Source organism: Aulonocara stuartgranti, assembly GCF_965226115.1.
Source record: "Aulonocara stuartgranti genome assembly, chromosome: 18".
NCBI classification, from domain to species: domain Eukaryota; kingdom Metazoa; phylum Chordata; class Actinopteri; order Cichliformes; family Cichlidae; genus Aulonocara; species Aulonocara stuartgranti.
The window spans coordinates 12980544-12999780 of NC_138954.1; the positions used below are offsets into that span (position 1 = coordinate 12980544).

The following is a 19237-nucleotide window of genomic DNA, read 5'->3' on the forward strand; positions in this document are numbered from 1 at the left end:
GCCGAAGCCCATCTCCTTCAGTTTCAATGTGCCAACAGTGCCAAATTTAAAGTAAATCACATTTTTTGCTCAATCTGATGCTCAGCTTGAATTCAAGCAGGTCGCTGAAGATATTTGTGCTAACGAGCAATTGAACAGGTGTACCTAATGAAGTGGCTGGTGGGTGTACACTATGTGCAGTCACCCTTAACCAGCACATGTCCACATGAAACTTTCATGCCTGCAAATCATATTTAACCTGTCAAAAACTGCGAGAGAGAAGCAAAACTTACCTTAAAGCAAACCCAACACACCAAACTACAAACCGACACAGACGTGCTGCGAGGTCAGAGGTCGTACTGTTAATGTTTGCCATTTCTTTAGCAATAAAAGCTGTGCCTCAGGAGTGTGAAAAACCGCATTACCTGGCAGGGTGCTGATGTAGGAAAACACTTGCTCCACGTTCCACTGAGACGGACAGCCGACGTCGTCTTCTGCGTCTGAAACGATGATCGTTTCTACGGTCCTCTGCTCCCTCACCCTCTCTTGCGCTCTCTCAGCCTGTTTTCGAAGCCTGGTCGTCATGGGAACGGGAGGTTCTTCCTCCTCTTCCTCCTCCTCCTCGTGATGCTCATCTTCCTCTCTCGGTGAACTCTGTTGGGTCTCTTTGGAGCCAAATGACCTGTGGGCCTGAGAAGCACAAAGACACAAAAATTCACAGTGTATTTCAGAGCTGGACTTCATACAGTAACAAACAGAAAGCAGGTGTTAGACCGTGTCTCAGGTGAGGTTTAATTCTTACCAGTCTGAAATAAATTTTAGTTATAGCTCATTGTAAGTATTGACTTTGAGCTGCAAACTCATTTAAATGTTCATCTCCTTTATTTAAAGGATCTTTTAGCCTCTTTTAACAATGCTATTAGAGATGCAAGGGCTGCTTACTTTTCTCAGTTGGTTGCAAAGAGCAGAGGTAATCCTAAGGTCTTATTTGATACTATTACTGATATCATTACTCCTGCTCCACCTGCTGCCATTATTTCTTCTGCTGAAGACTGTGAAACATTTCTTGCTTTCTTTTTAGAAAAAATTAGCAATATAAGGAAAAAATTGTCCCCATCAGCATCCTCACTGTCAGTTCCCACGCCAGTTCGGCCTGTTGTTTTAGAAAGATTTTTACCTGTTTCACTATCCGAGCTGGGAAAAATAGTTAGTGCAACAAAAGTATCCTCTTGTTCACTCGACATTTTACCCGCATCGTTATTCAAAAATGTCTTTTACTCTATTGGTCCCTGTATGCTCACTATAAGTAACACCTCTTTGGGATCTGGCAAAGTCCCTGCTTATTTTAAAACTGCTGTTATATACCCCCTGTTAAAAAAAGCCTATGCTGGACCCATCTCTCACTAGCAACTACAGACCGATCTCAAAAATACCGTTAATTGCTAAGATTTTAGAGAAGATTGTGGCTAAGCAGCTTACAGCAGTTTTAGACAAATATAATATCTTTGACAAATTTCAGTCTGGCTTTCGTAAAGCTCATTCTACTGAAACAGCCCTTCTTAGAGTTTCCAATGACATTCTGATGCAAAGCGATGCAGGTAAGTGTTCTGTTCTCTTAATGTTGGATCTCACGTCGGCCTTTGACACCGTTGACCATTATATTTTGCTTGATAGGCTGAAATACTGGGTCGGTGTATCTGGGTCTGCCTTAGAGTGGTTCTCCTCGTATCTTTGTGAACGATACTCTTCTGTGGCAGTTTCTAAGTACAGGTCATCTTCTACGTCCCTGTCCTTTGGTGTGCCACAAGGCTCTGTGCTGGGGCCATTATTGTTTTTAATTTATTTACTTCCTCTCCAGCATATTTTGAGCCCTTTTGAGGATATTTGTTACCACTGCTACGCAGACGACATCCAACTATATATATCTTTTAAACCTGAAGATGCTTCTAAGCAGAGGTATGGACTCGAGTCACATGACTTGGACTCGAGTCAGACTCGAGTCATTAATTTTATGACTTTAGACTTGACTTGAAAAAATGTTCTAAGACTTGTGACTTGAATTGGACTTGAACCGGTTTACTTGAAAAGACTTGATATTTTACCCCAAATATAAAATTTAACACGCATATTATATAGAGATTGAAAATGTGACGTCATTCACGGGTAGAACCGCAAAGGATTCTGGGAACTCGTGGCAAGAGGTACTAGCGCACGCAGGCTTTCAATTGAAATCACAGCGATAAAAAGAAACACAAAAATGTCAAGAAGCCGTTGTATTATTAACTGCAATAGCCGGTCGCATGACAGCCACGGGAAGCCGACGGGTAAAGAGATCGGTTGTTATCGGATTACGTCGTTGAAGAGAAATTGTTCGAGCCATGTTTCCGAAGTAACAAAGACGCACGGATGGCCTGGATTGCAGCCATTCAAAGATCAAATATAACGTCCCAGAACACTCCAGCTCACAGGTTAGTCTGCTCCAAGCATTTACACGAAGGTCAGAGTTTTTTAGTAGTTAATACGTCATTTTTCTTAACATAATTGGTGATATAGGTTACAAGTAAGTCTGGCGCTGAACAGAAATTGTCGTGCTATGCTCCTTTATTTATTGTGCATAAATAGTGAATTGTCCTGACACAATATTGCGTTTCGCTTCTGTTATTATGGTACACTGACAAAAACACATACTTTTATTCACAGGATAAAACAGGTTTTTTGTATCACTAATTGCCCAGTACGATTACAGCATACAATATTATTGTCACTGCTACATTTCTGTGATGCTACCAGAAATTATTTCCACTACTAATTAATTACCGTTGAGCTCAAAGGTCCTATTAATAAACGGTTAATGAATGTGTATTTATGATGACGATTTGTGAGACTGGTAAACTTATGATACGTACGATGGTCTTTACTTTCTACACGGTGCATTTCAAGGTCCTGCACCCATCCGTCGGTAAACTGTACCTGGGCTTGTTGCAGTGACCTGAAGTTACTAAACTTCATGAGTGTGTGCACTCACTCCAAGAAGCGTATGATTATAAATATGCATATAAATATGCTAAGATGAGATAGCTGACTTCATCTAACTAGCAAATGTTGTCCAGGCTACGTTGGTGATACAGTTTTTTTTAATGTGTATGATATTTTTGTCATGCGGTTTTAAAGCCGGTCCTACAACCGCATCCAAGAATAACATGCAGCTTATCTCAGAACTGTCGGTGAAAATTATTCTTGGAGGTAGGTTTAATTGAGCTGCATTTTAAAGAGGTGCAATTTCACAATTTGTGTATATTTTCTAAGTTCACTATTTTGTCATGTGTTGAGAAAAACACAGATTTTAAAATTACATGGTCTAATATTTACATTTAGCATATAACTGCAACATTATTTTTTCATTGTTTTTTTTTTTTAAAGACTCAAAAGGACTTGAAATTCAAAATTTCTGACTTGTGACTTGACTCGGACTTTTACACCAGTGACTTGAGACTCGACTCTGACTTGCCTGACATTACTTGAGACTTGACTTGAGACTTGAGGATAAAGACTTGAGACTTACTTGAGACTTGCAAAACAATGACTTGGTCCCACCTCTGCTTCTAAGCTGCGGATTTTAAATGTGTATTTGGAAACCATCAAAGGTTGGATGGCCGACAATTGTCTCCAACTAAATGAAAATAAAACTGAAGTCCTTTTATGTGCTCCAGACAGACATGTACCCAGCATAATGAATGCTCTTGGTCCCCTTTCAACATTTGTGAAACCATCTATCAGGAACCTAGGGAAACCTTCGATCCTGCTCTTACATTGGATATTCACGTCAAATCTCTGGTTCGGTCTTGCTTCTATCATTTAAGAAATATTTCTAAATTGAGCCCCATAATATCTCATACTGAACTGGAGATTGTTATTCATGCTTTTATTTCATCATGACTGGACTATTGCAATTCACTGTTCACATGTCTAAACAAAAGTTCCCTGGAGCGTCTGCAGACTGTCCAAAATGCTGCAGCAAGGCTTCTGACGAAAACATCGAAATACTCACATATAGCACCGTTGCTTATACAGTTACACTGGCTCCCTGTCGAATTCAGAGTCCACTTTAAGATTCTGGTTCTGACATTTAAGGCTCTTCAAGAACAAGCACCATCATACATCATTGAACTTTTACAGCCCTATGCCCCTAGTAGGTCTCTGAGGTCTTGTGGTCAGGGATTACTTGTTATTCAGTATACGAGACTGAAAACTAGGGGTGATTGAGCTTTTGCTACTGTGGCCGCCAGACTGTGGAATTCTCTTCCTCAGAACTTAAGATCTGCTGATTCACTGATTACTTTTAAAAAACAGCTAAAAACATCTTTTTAAAATTTCATTTTGTTAACTTTTGACTGTACTTTGTCTTTTTAATCTGTTCCTATACCTTGTAAAGCACTTTGTGATCTTTTATCTAGAAATGTGCTATATAAATAAAATTTTACTTACTTACAAACCTCGTGGTTCGAGCTCCGTGGAATGTTTCAAGCATCAAATAAACATTTAAATGTCTTTTTAGAAATATTTCCAACCTGTTTCCACCAGAAAAAAAACATGTATGCATAACCACCTCTGGAGTCTATCAGCCTTCAAAAATCCATTTTTGTTACACCTAACTGTAATAATCATCAGCCTGTAAGTCTGTTCTTCATATTTTTGAATGAAGAGTGATTTAAAACAGCATATAACAGGGCAACATGCTTGAAAGCTCTGCAGCCTTAACATATTTTTGCATGAGTCATTTTAATGTTTGTTTCCAGAGCTGATAGACATCTAAGAATCTGGCCACCGGCAAAGCCCATTCGGCTGTTTTCATTAGAGATCCCCATCTGCCAGCTGACCCGATCACCCCCAATATTCTGTCCAACATGCTGGTTTGCTTACAAATGTGAAGCTGCAGATCGTTTTGTGTCTGCAGTGTGTTTGTGTTGAAAAGAAGTTGCAAAAGAGATGACATATGTTTTTCTTTTTGGATTGTGAGAATAAATTGACAAGATGCATACGATGTCGTTTTTACTCACAGCAAAGAGAGGCAAACCCAACACAACTACCAATAAAGTCCTTCTGGTAGATAAGTGCTATTAGTAAAACCTCCAAAGCTGTTCTTCTTTAAACAAACAGGCTTGCCTTTGTTTGTCATGTGAACATGTAGTTAGTCATTTACTTTACTCATTTCTGTTAACACCAGCAAAATAGTTGCATGTTTAATCATCTGGGAATTTACCCAGATTTATTTATTTAGAGAGACAGAGATCCTGACCCCCCTAATGTTCAGCACAAAGTTACGCCCATGAGGAAAGCTGCAGAAAGCGCGATATATGTCGTTTTAACCCTAGAACATTAACGTGGAGTTTTAGTGACTGCAGAGCTCCAAACCTCCTCTGATTAACATCAGGATAAAAACTGTTCACAGGGAGCTTCATGCCATCCATTTCAGTGGCTGAGCAGCTCCTGCAGGTAACCCAGTATCTTTTTCGTCCATACAGTTTATACATGCATGCATCAGGCCGACGATACTACTGACCTGCATCACAAAGTGCTCTCTGGAGGCTCCGTTGACTCGGCTGGGGGGTCGTCCTCTCCTTCCCAAGGGCCTGTGAGCCATGCGACCTGCATGCAGCACCGCGATACGCTTGGTGCAGCTTACACTGAACCTGAACAAAAACAGCCGTGAAATGTTTGATTAACCCTTAGAGCACAGGTGTGTGTCCTTGATCCAACACAGCTGATTTAAATGGCTAAACGACCTCCTTCAGGTGTCTTGACCCAGGTTGATATCTAAAACCTGCAGGACACCAGCACTCGAGGCCTGGAGTTCGACACCCCTGCCTTAGAGGATCCTGGGGACATGTTGGGCCATTCCATTTTTTTAAATGGTATTTTTGGCGGTGCTGATATTAATTTTATCCTCAGGCCAAACAATGTCCAATTGAAAATCACTGAAAATACAACTTTTGATGTTTTCTGCAAAAGTGCCTTGCTGCTGAAATGATAAGTGTGTGTCCTACTGATGTTGGATGATGGTGTGCATGTGTGTGCATGTGTGCGATATCCACCTTCAAGTCTGTTCTCTTAGAAGGCCACACTCGGTGTTATGAACTAATTCGATAACAGTGAATGATGAGAACCCTTTCAGAGCTTCAACAATATCTCAGCAGCAGGAACCAAAACAAAATTGGACTTTATTTTGGTTCTCACTCAAGTAGTTTATGCATCTGCACGGCAGCCACAGTTAGAAGTATGCGCAGTAGTGCAGGAGCAGTCATTTTGGAGATGGCAAGACTTTACAGCACACACAGGCTCTGGAAGTGATCGTGAACCATGAGTGTTAAGATGGCATCCTCCTCCTCTGAGGACTCTGAGGCTGACATGGAGGAGGCCTCAGAGGTAGAAATGGACCAGCTGGAGTCCAGCTCTGACTCATCTGAAGGTGAGAGTGGAAAGGTTTGGTTGAAGCAGTGACAGGATAGACTCCTCAATCTCTTCTCCATCTTGGTCAACCCCATATTTTGGTCCCCCACAAAAACTGCAACGCTCTGCAACGCCCCAGCAGCCAGAGGTTTGATCCCTGGAACTACACACTATCCCACCAGCTATGCACTGCTGCTGGATGAAATCCTGCAGCAAACTGTGGCCCTGACAAACCTCTTTTCCTTAGGGTAAAAAGAGTGAGGATTTTTAAGGGTTATTTGAGAGTAAATAAATGCTCTAAGAGCTTGGAAGGAAATGCGTCTGGACTTCTTTAGGTTTTTTGAAAACTATGATGACCTGGATGACGGATAACCTTCACAGATGGTTAATAAGTGCATTCGTCCCTAATGTTATTATATCACATCATCCTTGAAGTCTGTGAATAAGTTGGGAAAGGTAGCATCGGGACTCTGAGCTGTCCTCTTTTTGTTGCTTTGATGGAGACTCATGGGGAAACCTGGGAGTGATTATCTACTTGCGTCAGCGGGCTGCAGATGTCAGATGATGTAATTCAACTTTACTGACACAGACTGTAATTTTCTGTAGTTTCTGCGGAAGAAAAAAGTGCTTTGTTGTTAAAGCAGACAGTTCGTGAGTGTTGCTCATGTTTTCCACAGACTCTAAGACAGTGTGGTGAACCTCAGCCGAATGACACACACCAACACTGAAAACAACAAAATAAAAAGATTCAAAATAATGAATCATCATTGTTCTCACGGACAAAGATCAACTTTTCATAACAAACCATAAAATATTACAATTTACACAGACTTTGTATTATGCATCGGCCCTGTGTTGTGAAACGCTGATTCTTGGATTTTTCTTGCCATCATAAATTCTTGTTTTGTGTTTCTTTTTAACACACCCCTTGTGTTCCTCTTGTGAGTGCTTCTTCCAGCGTACTTCCTGTTTTATTTTGAAGGTGGGATCCTAATGTGGTTTTCCACTACTACTACTACTACTACTATGTCCTTTTACTTCCCATCTTTGTTCTTTTAATTTCTGATTTAGGTTACCTGTTCCCTAAGTCTGCATGTCTTAACCCCTTTTTATTTCATAGTTTGCAAGTGCCCAATGCATCTGCTCCATCGCTTCACATTATTTTCTCCCATCGGTGATGGGAGAGGAGGAGGTGAGGAAGAGACATGAGAACAAATGAGCTGAGGGAACAGGCACTTAGAAAATTGAGTCATCCTCACAAATGTCACACCTCATTTTAAAGTGATGCCAATGAAATGTGTCATTTTTGTTCTAGCAGACCCACAGCTGGATTTTATGACATCAGACATAACTGTGCTCATGACAATTTCTAATAAATAAATAAATAGAATTACTTTAATTTAACACATGGTGCTTTTTTGTGCAGGGCAGAAACTTTGATCATGTTAAATAACGTGAAAAAAGGATGACTTGTTTAAAAAGAATCCTCCTCCCACTATGACTTGTATATTCCAGCTGTTTCCCACAACTCTTTTATATGCTAAAGGTAAATAAATGCATCCACAGTGGACACGCATTTGCATTCTCAATTATAGCTAAAGCCTCCTCTCTCCTCAGTCCTCCTGATATATTTTAGGAATTGAGATTTCCTTCAACATGGTGAACTGAGATTGATTTCATGGTCACGGGCAGCAGGATGGAGGTGATGAAGCGCCTGTTTTTTCATGCTGGAGGACCACTGAGCTTACGTGATGGTGAGGTGTCTGCATTCAGGTCACAAAAATTGGTCTGATTTTAGTGAAAGTCACACACGATGACCATAATGATGGGTCTTCGTCTGAGCTGTGCTCAGGTTGCTCATATTGGTCGTTTTACTGCCACTTTTCCGTTCTGCACTTCCCAGATTACAATAACCTGTGAGTTGTGATGCATCATGAACCAAAGGAGCTACTAGATGATTAAGGTTTTGTTTTTGCTTGGTTGTTTTTTTTGTTTCAGCTGTTTCAGTGTCGTTCTTTATGTTGGCGATTGAACTGTCTTTGGCCTGGTTGTCTGTGTTGGTTATAGGTTAAAACCCCTTCTTTCTTTTTTTTTTCTTTTTTTTGTGGCAGCAGTTTTTTTAGCATATTTTTATAAGTTTTCCCAGCAGAACTCTCACCTGGATCTCATGTTGTTAGTCTGAACTTCAAATATATCATCCAGTCATCCCCACAAAATGTTCCCAGGGTTAAGGTAATTTGTTTTTGTTTGTTTTTTAAAACAGCTAACAGCACTGTAGCCTAACAGAACCAAAACATTAATTGTTTTGGAGCTATTTTCATCAGTGGATTAATTCAGATTTCAGTCCCTGCTGAGTATTTACTGTATGATGTACACTCACATAGCACATATATTTGTGCTAACTGGTCGTTAGCACAAATATTTAATCAGCCTATCACACTGCAGAATGGCCAGACTGTTTCAAGTTGATAGCAAGGCTACAACTCAGATAGCCATTCACAACTCATTATAACCAAGGTATGCAGACGTAAAACCTTGAATCAGATGGGCTACAGTAGCAGGAGACCACAGTGGATACCGCAGTGGATACCACTCCTGTCAGCTAAGAACAAAACACTAAGGCTCTAGTTCACAGGAGCTCACCAAAACTTGCAATAGATGATTGTAAAACTATTGCTCGTCCTCGATTTTCTTGGTACACTTTGGGCCTCTTGTACCGACTGAGCACCATTAAAACACCACAGCCTACCCGAGCTGCAGACTATGTCTACCCCTTTATGACTATAGTGTAACAATCTAATAATAGCTTCTTTCAGCAGGATAACACCAAAACCCCAAAGCTCAAATCATCTCAAACTGGTTTCTTTAACATGACAATGACTTCACTGTAAATGCCCTCCACAGTCACCAGATCTCAGTCTAGTAGAGCACCTTTGAGATGTGGTGCAATAAGCAAAGCTTATGAGCTTATGGCTGATGAGCGTCTCGTAATAACCTACAGTTTGTTCATGTTAATAGGGTGAATCACTGAAACTATGTTTCTTTGGTAATAAATAATTACACTAGAGGACAAAACTTAGTACGTTGTGTAAATGTTTTATTTACCTTCTGACACATGACATGGAGCAGAAGCGTTTGGAGCGCAGAAACGTGCGAGCGTAGCCGCTGCTTCCACAGTACTCACACTGCAACACGTCTGGCACACTCTCCCCGAGTTCTGCAACTTCAGAGGACCAGCTGTTAATCATGCATGTTCACACACACACACACACACACACACACACACACAAACACGCACACCTCTCTCACCTTCTCCTGTAGGGCCGTCATTTTCCATCTCAGAGTCAGATGAATCTGACTGGTCAGCATCCAGAGGACTGTCGTCTGCTGCATCCCCATTGGTCGGTACGTCCTGGGGTTCTGGAAGGGAAGCCTGCTGCTCCGATAACAGTGATGACCGACCCACCTGCATTGAGTAGCACATTCAAAAATTGAAAACCTTACACCAATTTTTTTTAACCCAAATGGCAGAAAAAAAAGAAAAAGAAAAAAGTTTTAATTCACTGAAACAAGGTTTCACACAACTAACGTCCTGCACAACGATAACACTGCATGCTGACAGATTGCAAGTTGGCACTGACCAGTTCCTCTCACTATAGCCTTAACTAGTTGCATCAAGCTTCCTTGTAAAAAGACACCTTCTGCATAAATGAGCCATGCCAGCAGCTTTGATAAAGTGACAGACATCATTTGTTGACTGTAGAGCATCACCAGTGTTACAATGTAAAGACAGTGATGCAATGTCATATTTCAATTGTCATATTTACATCTGTTTATAATATTAAAATGAGACATTTACTTAAGTTTTAAATGCCTGGAAAAGTTTTATTCCACCTTCCTCTCCTCACCTGCTCCAGAAATATTTTCATTTTGTTTATACACACATAATTAAATAATTGATTAAAGCTGATTTTAAGTGCTTTTGTAGTGCTTCCCATTAATCAGCAGTAAACTTTCTGCACAGGGCACGTCCACATACCGGGAACGGCTCCAGGCCCTCTTTGATGACAAAGCCCTCCACGAGGTGTGTGAGGACGTGGGTTGACCTCTTGGGGCTTCCTGGGAGACTTGCAGGGGCAGAAGGAGGCTGGCTGGGGACTTTTGCTGAAGCAGGGAGGAGGGGAGGAGGTAAAGGAGAAGGTGGTGGAGGAGGAGGGTTGTTGGTGCCACTATTGCCGCTATTGTCAGTGGTCGTGAGCTGGGAGGACTCCTCCACTGGAGGACTCCTCCAGTGGCTGGGGGTGATGGAGGATGAACCCGTCACTGCTACACAATAAAAAGCATAAAGAGTGAGGGGTGAGGGGGTCTCATGGAGGCAGGTTATCCTGTTAACTGAATAATTCTGTACCTGAACCATTTTGATTGGGTGGTGTAGCGGTCCCGTCTTGTTCTGAACTTGGAGGATCTTTCCTTTCCTCTGAGCTCAGACTGTTCACGTTGCACTTTTGCCCCAACTGAAAATCAAAACAAAACAAAACCTCATTCAAACCAACTCATAATCTACTCAGGAGCTCTTCAAAGCAGGACGTGCTGACTCACGGGTGCAGTTTCGTTGTGTTTGACTGGATGCACTTTCAGATCAACAGCCACCGTTTGAGGAGGTGGCAGGTTCTGGTAGGGCATCTGGACCAGAGCCTCCGCCACAGGCAGTTCCCGCTCCGTTAGCAGTACCTGTCCTGACTGGACAGCCAAAGCCCGGACTGAGTGCAGGGACACCCTGTGAAGGGAGGCCGGGGGGTTCTGGGGCAGCCTGGGGAGAATGAGAGGAGGAGGAGGAGGTGGAGGCTGCTGGCTCTGTGGGAATGAGGTCCGACGCTGTGGCGCAGCCACCAGAGGAGGTGGCTGAGGCTGAACGGCAGCAGCTGGGACTGAAGTCTGAGGTGATGATGCAAGCATGCTGGTGACTAATGGGGAGGAAGAAGAAGACAGGGCTGGGGGCTCGTTTCGTAGTTGTGAGTGGGTGCTGGAGGCGGTTAGTCTTTTAACCGACAGAGGAAGAGGATTGGAGTGGGTATCTCGGGGTGCTACTCTGAGGGCAATTGGTTGCAACTGTCTGCTGCTGGGAGCCCCTCCTGTGGCCTGCTGGACGATGAGCTGGTGGTGCGCCACCTGCTGGCCTACTGGACAGGACAGCTGCTGCTTGACTAGAGTGTGGGTTTGCACTGGAGGGTAGGCTGCAGAGGGAGCACGAGGAACATAATAACCAGCAGGTGAGCTGTCATTAAAAACTTAACCTGACAAAAAAAGCAAACATCTGCATTACATGAACATCAGTATGCTTGCTGCATGGCTTGTATCAAACCAAAACCAAGTGTCCACCCTAAGTTTGTCTCTGGCCTCTTACACTTGCAGTTATCTCAAACCGTGGAAGACACAAACTCACCTGGGGTTATAATCTGGGGTCCTGACACCAACGAGGTGGCATCAGATGGCGCTGTTTCTGTTGAGCCATCAGTCAGTTGGGTGCTCTTCAGCCCACAGACTGGATTCTTGGACAAAGAGGTAGCTGCAGGCAGGGCCTGGGACTCAGTGGAAGGTTTTAAGATGACGCTGTGGGCTGTAGCCAGAGCTCCCGGCAAATGGGTACGCAGAGCCAGATTCTGCAGCGAGTATTAGAGGTTAACAGTTAGTCTTCGCAGTTATTAAAAGTTTCTGGTCATGGAGTAAAGAGCCAGTGCTGTACCTTGTCCTAACACACTGACATCACGTAAATAAATACAGAAATAGTGGACCTATTCTGCTGTTCCTTATATTATGATCTAAAGCAGCGAGCGAGAGTTGAGGCTCGGGTGTGAAATGTATGGTTTTCAGGGTTTTATCGGTTTTCAGCGTTATTTTGTTATCGTTTTTATAGCTAACTCTGTTTTCCTGGGTCTTTTCACATGTGTTATGAATAAATCTTCTTTTTTTCGGTACCGGTACTAGTTTTATTTTGTTGTATTTATCCGCGACACCTTAAAGGCCGGTCTGTGAAAATATTGTCGGGCATAAACCGGTCCGTGGCGCAAAAAAGGTTGGAGGACCGTTGGTCTAAATAATGTATGCAATGTTGAAACAAAACAAAAAACACAACCCGCTTTGCTCTTTATGATGTCAAAGAGGGGAGGGATATCCTTAATGATGAGATCAAGAGGGGCAGCAAATCAGAAGAAAGTAACTTTAAAGCTGTGGGCAGTGAGCAAAGCTACTGCAAGAGAGTCCAAGGACAATAACATGGAGCCTGAAATGAGCATAATAGGTCCACTGTATGTTCTGTAACAGCCTGAGGCACATAATTGTGCAGCACTGTGGCAGGATTGTACCTGAGAGGAGGTAGGTAATGAGGAGCAGGAGGTCACAGTGGGGAGGTCTGACTGAATTGCAGCTACTGTGGCTGCAGGAGTTAGAATCAGCTGGCAAGGATAGAAGCAACAGGGAAGCTCAGACGCCACGTTGGTTAAAAATCAGCCATAAAAAGTTGCTCATGCACTCAAAATGGCAACACAGTAAAGCAGCATGAATGCAGCTCAAGATCAAAGATGAAAAGGTTTCTACCATCTGAGTTCGAAGGTACATCTGAGCTTGGTTACAGCTGGCAGGTCTGTTTCCTAGAAGCATGGCCTGCTGAGATATTGTGGCTGCGCTGGCAGTGGATGTCTGAGTTCGACCAATCAGCCTTGCGGTCACTGGAGATGCTGGTAAAGTTATCTGGATGAGGGGCGGCATGATGAGAGCTGTGACAAAAACTAAATATGCTCAGGTGTGTATTTGTGCTCAGAGTGAGAACACACTTAAGCACTTACCGAGTTTTGGGAAACACCCGCAGCCTGAACCAAACTGCCTGTAGAAGAAGAAGGTGACCTCTGACAGACTGAAGCCTGAAAAGCAGTGAGAACACGTTTTACTTTCTATTCTTGATCCTCACACAGACACACAGCACATAGACAGACACCACCCGACCTGCTGGATGGCGGCCAGACTCTGCAGATGTGCGGGATGCTGGTGCTGCTGCAGGGCTGCTGTCTGCAGCATGAAGTGCTGCTGCTGGGCTGCGTACATCTGATGCAAGTACTGGGCCGCCATGCTCTGAGGTCTGTTCATGGCATGTTGGATCACCTGTTGGATCACACGATGTACATTTTCTTCAGACTGGCTAAAAGCCTTACAAGGCTATTTATCTACTTTAACAACAAAATCTAATCACCTGTTCAAATACACTATATTGCCAAATGTATTCACCCGTCTGCCTTCACACACATATGAACTTTAGTGACTCCCATTCTAAATCTATAGGGTTTATTATGATGGGGAATTTTTGGTGATTTTTCCTGAAATGTAGTTGTGAGGTCAGACACTAATGCTGGACAGTCAGATTGCCAGAAGAAGGCTTCTCCACTGCTTCAGAGTCCAGTGGTGGCGTGCTTTACACCACCACATAAGACGCTTTGCATTGTACTTGGTGATGTAAGACTTGAATGCAGCTGCCATGGAAACCCATTCAATGAAACTCTCTACACACTGCTACTGAGCTGCTCTGAAGGCCGCATGAATTTTGTGGCCTTCAGATTTTACTGAAGGTCACAAACTTTGTACTATAACCACTAACCACTAACGGTTGAGTGAGGAATATTTAGTGACGAGGAAATTTCATGAGCGGACTGGGGCTACCTGATCTTGCACAAATGTTTGTAGAAGTAGTCTGGATGCCAGGTGTTGGATTTTATACACCTGTGGCCATGAAAGTGATTAGAACAGGTGAATTCAATGATTTGAATGGGTGAGTGAATATTTTTGACAATATAGTGTATATACTATGATGCATAATTACTACTATTGTTTATTCTTTGGACTGTCTCGTAAAAGTAATACCTGATAGCTTGACAAACGACAGTCAATAGACAATTAATATTCAGTATATCAATATGATAAATGCATACTGAGGTCAGTGGTACTGTTCATTACTTGGATCACCTTTAAATCAAGTCCTCTGTGTGCACTTTACAGAAATAGCTTGGACTTTTTGCCTGTCAAGCACACCGTGCGTAGGGACTGTAAGCAGCTTCCTGTCTATTACCCCGACTCTTTACCTGTGAAGTGAAACTAAGACTAAACGAGCCACACACATATCGGTCGCAGGTGCAGTTTATTACCTGGACTGCTTGTCTGTCTGGTGGGATGATGCTGAGGGAGGTAGAGGGCGGCTGGGTGCTGGAACTGGGTGTTGCCATGGTGACGACAGATGATGACGATGCAGTGGTTACTGTCTTACTGGTGTCTGCCTGTCTGTCTCCTGGGCTCCGTCTGTCCATGTCCCAGATTACACACAGAATCAATATCAGGAAATCTGTGGAGATAAAAACAAAAAAAGGACATGCATTAACATGTGCAACTTTCTCTGATTCATGTGTAAATGCTTTCAGTTAAGATGCTTTCACTCCAGGCAAAAAAAAACCCTAACAGACAGGTGCTGGTGTAGAAAAATCATTTTCTATGTGAAAATATTCCCACAATTTTCAGGTTTCTTCCTGTTAAAAGGGACTGTTTCCTTCCCACTGTTGCAAAGTGCTTGCTTTGACAGGTTGCTTGTTTTTTTTGTATTTATTTATTGTTTTTTGTTTTGTTTTAAATACTGTTGTGTTTTTTCCTTATAGCACCAGCGCTTTGAGGTGACTGTTCAGGGTGCGGGACTAGAAAATAAGCCTGAACTGAATATATTTTAACGTGTCAAAACTGAACCCTTCCCTCTTGTCTTTATTTTTTTATGACTTGCAGTGGAGTGACAGGTTTTAAATGACTCCACTTTCTTTTAAGAAAGCCAAATATAATTTTAAATCATTTATGGCAGTTTTACTTCAAGAAACCTTTTAATTAAATTTAAAAAAAAAAAAACCTCACACAAATAATAGACACCCTACCTCACAGGGAGCTTTGATCTTCTTGAATTAAAAATGAAATAGAATAAAATAAAACCAGGTGAACAAAACTAAACTTGGACTTTTGAAATAGAAACATAGAACCCTGACACTTATTAAATTAAGTGAATTTACAATAACAGAACAATAATAACAGTAATATTTAACATTATCACCAAGAAATACTTTTAAGTTTTTAAAATCTTGTGTGAGGTGGGGTGGCACGCACACCTCTGTAATAATTTAAGAGAATTTTATCAACAACAACAACAATAATATTAATAATAATACAGTAGCGTGGGTTGTATAAATCACGCCTGTAGCTGCAGAATATTGATTCTTTTTTTTCTGATTGATCTTCGCTGTAGATTAGTAAACGCGTGCAGGATTTCCTCGACAAAAACCCTGAACCATCGGATAATCCTGATATTTAATGTCCAGTCTGTGAACCTTCACAGACTACATCCAGCACATCTGGATGACACCCCCCGCCGCTCTGCCCCTCACCGCTCACACTGCGCATTATGCATGCACAACCATCCACCTCTTGTCGGCGATACTTGCCTGGTTTTGGAAGACATGGGCCATCAGGAGCTGACCATACCCCGACACACTGTCCCAGTCATGAAGCCCTCTGATGCGTCAGCGCTGCTTAAAATGGTGATTTGAAAAAAATCGTGCGGTGTGCTGCGAAGCAGGCAGCATATGATGATAAATAAAAAAAAAGCTTCGGCACAGCACCGCTCGCAGTGCGGGAGGACCCTCCACAGCCACAGAAGAGAGGAGAGGCGATGTCTGACGATCAAACGCTTTTTGTTTTAGAATGAATGAATTTAAATTGTAGGCTCGTGATAAGATGTATTGTCCCCCTGTTTATCACTAATATCGCTGTCATGTCACATGACCACGTGGTCTCGTGAATTCATTGTTCTGTCACTCAATAATATATGATGTTCAGATGAGTATGTGCTGCAAATTCGTGTCCCGTGAGTACAACAAAGTCAGTTTTCTTCTTTTTAAGTACAGTTGGTTCACTTTTTTTTAATGAAGACAAGCGGGGACCATGACCGCTGGATGTTGTATTTTTCTTTTTTAAGCTTGTTCTCGCTGCATTTAAGTCCTAGTTTATTGTTTGATTTCTCGTGTTATTTGTCACTCCTCCCTCCAGTCCTCCATATCTGTTGTTTCATCATTTGAGTCTTGTATTTTAAAATTGCTTGAAAGCTATATATTCGTAGTAGGTTCTTGCTTTATTAGTTGAAGAATTGTTACCAGCTGACGAACATGAACATTTCTCTGGACTGTACAAGTCTAACAACCTTGAAAGACTGACATGTTATAATAACATGTCAGTCTTTAAGAGCACAGGCTGAAGATACAATTATCTTAGTTCAGTTTTTCAGACACGGTGAAGTGAAACGTTTGAAGTTTGAGGGGTAAACATAAAACAACAACAAAACAAACTATGACTAAATCTCCTGACAGAGGACATGGCCAATTTCAAATCCCCAGGATCAAAGAGGAGCAAAAATGGCAGCTCTCGCTTGTTCCTGGTCCATTTTTCGATCCTGCAAAAGTCATTGAGCTTTTGAAAGCTTGAAAATAAGAAAGGAGGCAACTGGACTTTTTTGGGTTCGCAAAGGTGTTTCGCCTCTCACCCAAGAGGCTTCTTCACGTTTTGCAGGAGGTTTCTTCCTGGTAAGAATGGAGGTTTTCCTTCCCACTGTCGCCAAGTGCTTACTAGGCGGTCATCTGTCTCTTGGGGTCTTTAAAGCCCCTTGAGGCGACTGTTATTGTGAATTGGCGCTATATGAATAAAACGGAACTGAATTAAAAACAAATTGTGGAGTCCCATCATCCCTATTCTTCAGTCCTGTCATCTTTGTCAAAGTAGCTTCATTTCCTGTAATGACTGACCCTCTCCCAGGACCCAAAATCATCCCGGAACTCCATTTAACTGAACAAGCTAATCATCCCAGCTTTTTTAAGAAATCCAAAGCTCAGTTTCAGGGAGTTCGTGAACCCGACCTCCAGTCTACATATGTAGGCCTACTGATGTGTACCACGTGCGTGAAAGGAGCATACTACTAATAATGACACACACACACTCGGAGGTTGGTGCAAATCGTGGCTCACATAGAGACGTCACGGTTTTTCCCAAACTTTATCTGTATTTATTAAAGATTACTTTGTTATGGTTAGGATATTTAAAATAAAATCAAGTTCACTTTGTTACAAGCAGAGGGTGGTTTGGGTTAAAATAAGTATCCTTTTAAAGCTCCGTTTTACACGGTTGCTATGGTGACGAGTCCCGTAATACTGTGTTGGGAGGAAACACGAAATTTAAACACTTAACACTTAAACACCTAAAAATGTGATATTTTGCGTCAGAATAAAGTTTATTTTACTGTGATTAGATTTGGTCACGGCCGGCTCTCGTACGGTGACTATATCTCAAACTCAGGAGAGACAAAAATGATGCGAAACTTTATGCTGATTTCATGTTTGCTAACAAGATTATAGAAAAGCTCAAGTTAGCTCTTATATTATAATCTTGTCATAGCCTACGTCTCCTTTTTTGCTTTATCCGCATAAGATTTAAAGATTTTTATCTTCTGTTTTTGTCTTTTGTCTTTTGAAAAAACGACTGAGCGTCCATCAGCTGGCACATGTTTTGAGCTACAGCTACTCCTTCACCACATCCATATCTGTGTGCTTCCTCGTTTCCTCCTGCCTGACAGCTCCACATATTCAGCATCCTTTGTCCAATATTTCTCTTTATAAATCGGGAGACAGACATAGTTTTAATAATTATAGACCAGTATCATTGCTATCACAGTTTTCTAAAGTGCTTGAAAACCTCTTTGCACAAAGATTTGATAGTTTCATTGAAAAACATCAACTGCTAAGCGAAAGTCAGTACGGATTTCGACGGAACAGATCAACAGCAATAAAGCAGGATTGAAGACATTTCATCAGCAACACATCATAAGCAACCCAAAGCGCTTTACATATCCAGTCATTCACCCATTCACGCACAGGTGATGGCAAGCTACATTGTAGCCACAGCCACCCTGGGGCGCACTGACAGAGGCGAGGCTGCCGGACACTGGCGCCACCGGGCCCTCTGACCACCACCAGTAGGCAACGGGTGAAGTGTCTTGCCCAAGGACACAACGACCGAGACTGTCCAAGCCGGGGCTCGAACCGGCAACCTTCCGATTACAAGGCGAACTCCCAACTCTTGAGCCACGATCGCCCTGTGTATTGAACTGGTTAAGCAGCTATTTAGATAATAGGTTTCAGTATGTGCAGTGTTTAGGCAATTCATCTGATAGAATGAAAATAGAATGTGGGGTCCCTCAAGGTTCTGTTTTAGGACCAAAACTTTTTAATTTATATATAAATGACATTTGCGATGTGTCAAAAAGGTTGAATTTTGTTTTGTTTGCAGACGATATAAATTGTTATTGTTCCAGAGAGAACTTGAAAGAATTGGCTAAAATTATGGTTATTGAAATGAAAAAAATTAAAAAATGGTTTGATGTAAATGAGTTTTCACTGAATTTGGAAAAAACTAAGTTTATGATATTCGGAAACTGTGTAAAGGAGGAAGAGATAGTATTATCTATAGAGGGAGTATTAATTGAAAGAGTGACAGAATTCCGTTTTCTGGGTGTAATAGTGGATGACAAGTTAACATGGAAATCACATATTGAACATGTTAAAAAAAAGTTGGCTAAAAGTATTTATATCCTGGGTAATGTTAGATATATATTAGATTACAAGACAATGAGAATATTATATTTTTCATTGTTTCCACCCTATCTGAGCTATTGTGTTGAAGTATGGGGGAATAC

General features: G+C 41.9%; 1 protein-coding gene across 4 annotated transcripts in view; it reads right to left on the minus strand.

Annotated features, from left to right (window-relative positions):
* Positions 1 to 19237, minus strand: part of LOC309693535 (polyhomeotic homolog 3) — an 82893-nt gene that overhangs the window by 2497 nt on the left and 61159 nt on the right. The window contains exons 1-14 of one of the 4 annotated variants that reach the window (XM_082512850.1): positions 15942 to 16219; positions 14616 to 14809; positions 13426 to 13581; positions 13269 to 13343; positions 13021 to 13173; positions 12789 to 12878; positions 11870 to 12086; positions 11026 to 11660; positions 10835 to 10940; positions 10466 to 10752; positions 9727 to 9892; positions 9532 to 9649; positions 5540 to 5669; positions 405 to 669 (exon numbers count right to left, since the gene is read on the minus strand). In XM_082512850.1, coding sequence (XP_082368976.1) covers positions 405 to 669; positions 5540 to 5669; positions 9532 to 9649; positions 9727 to 9892; positions 10466 to 10752; positions 10835 to 10940; positions 11026 to 11660; positions 11870 to 12086; positions 12789 to 12878; positions 13021 to 13173; positions 13269 to 13343; positions 13426 to 13581; positions 14616 to 14774 — 2557 coding nt within the window. In that variant the 5' untranslated portion in view covers positions 14775 to 14809; positions 15942 to 16219. Of the gene's footprint in view, positions 1 to 404; positions 670 to 5539; positions 5670 to 9531; positions 9650 to 9726; positions 9893 to 10465; positions 10753 to 10834; positions 10941 to 11025; positions 11661 to 11869; positions 12087 to 12788; positions 12879 to 13020; positions 13174 to 13268; positions 13344 to 13425; positions 13582 to 14615; positions 14810 to 15941; positions 16220 to 19237 lie in introns of those variants that run through there. The other 3 variants (XM_082512853.1, XM_082512852.1, XM_082512851.1) reach the window with 3 other exon arrangements.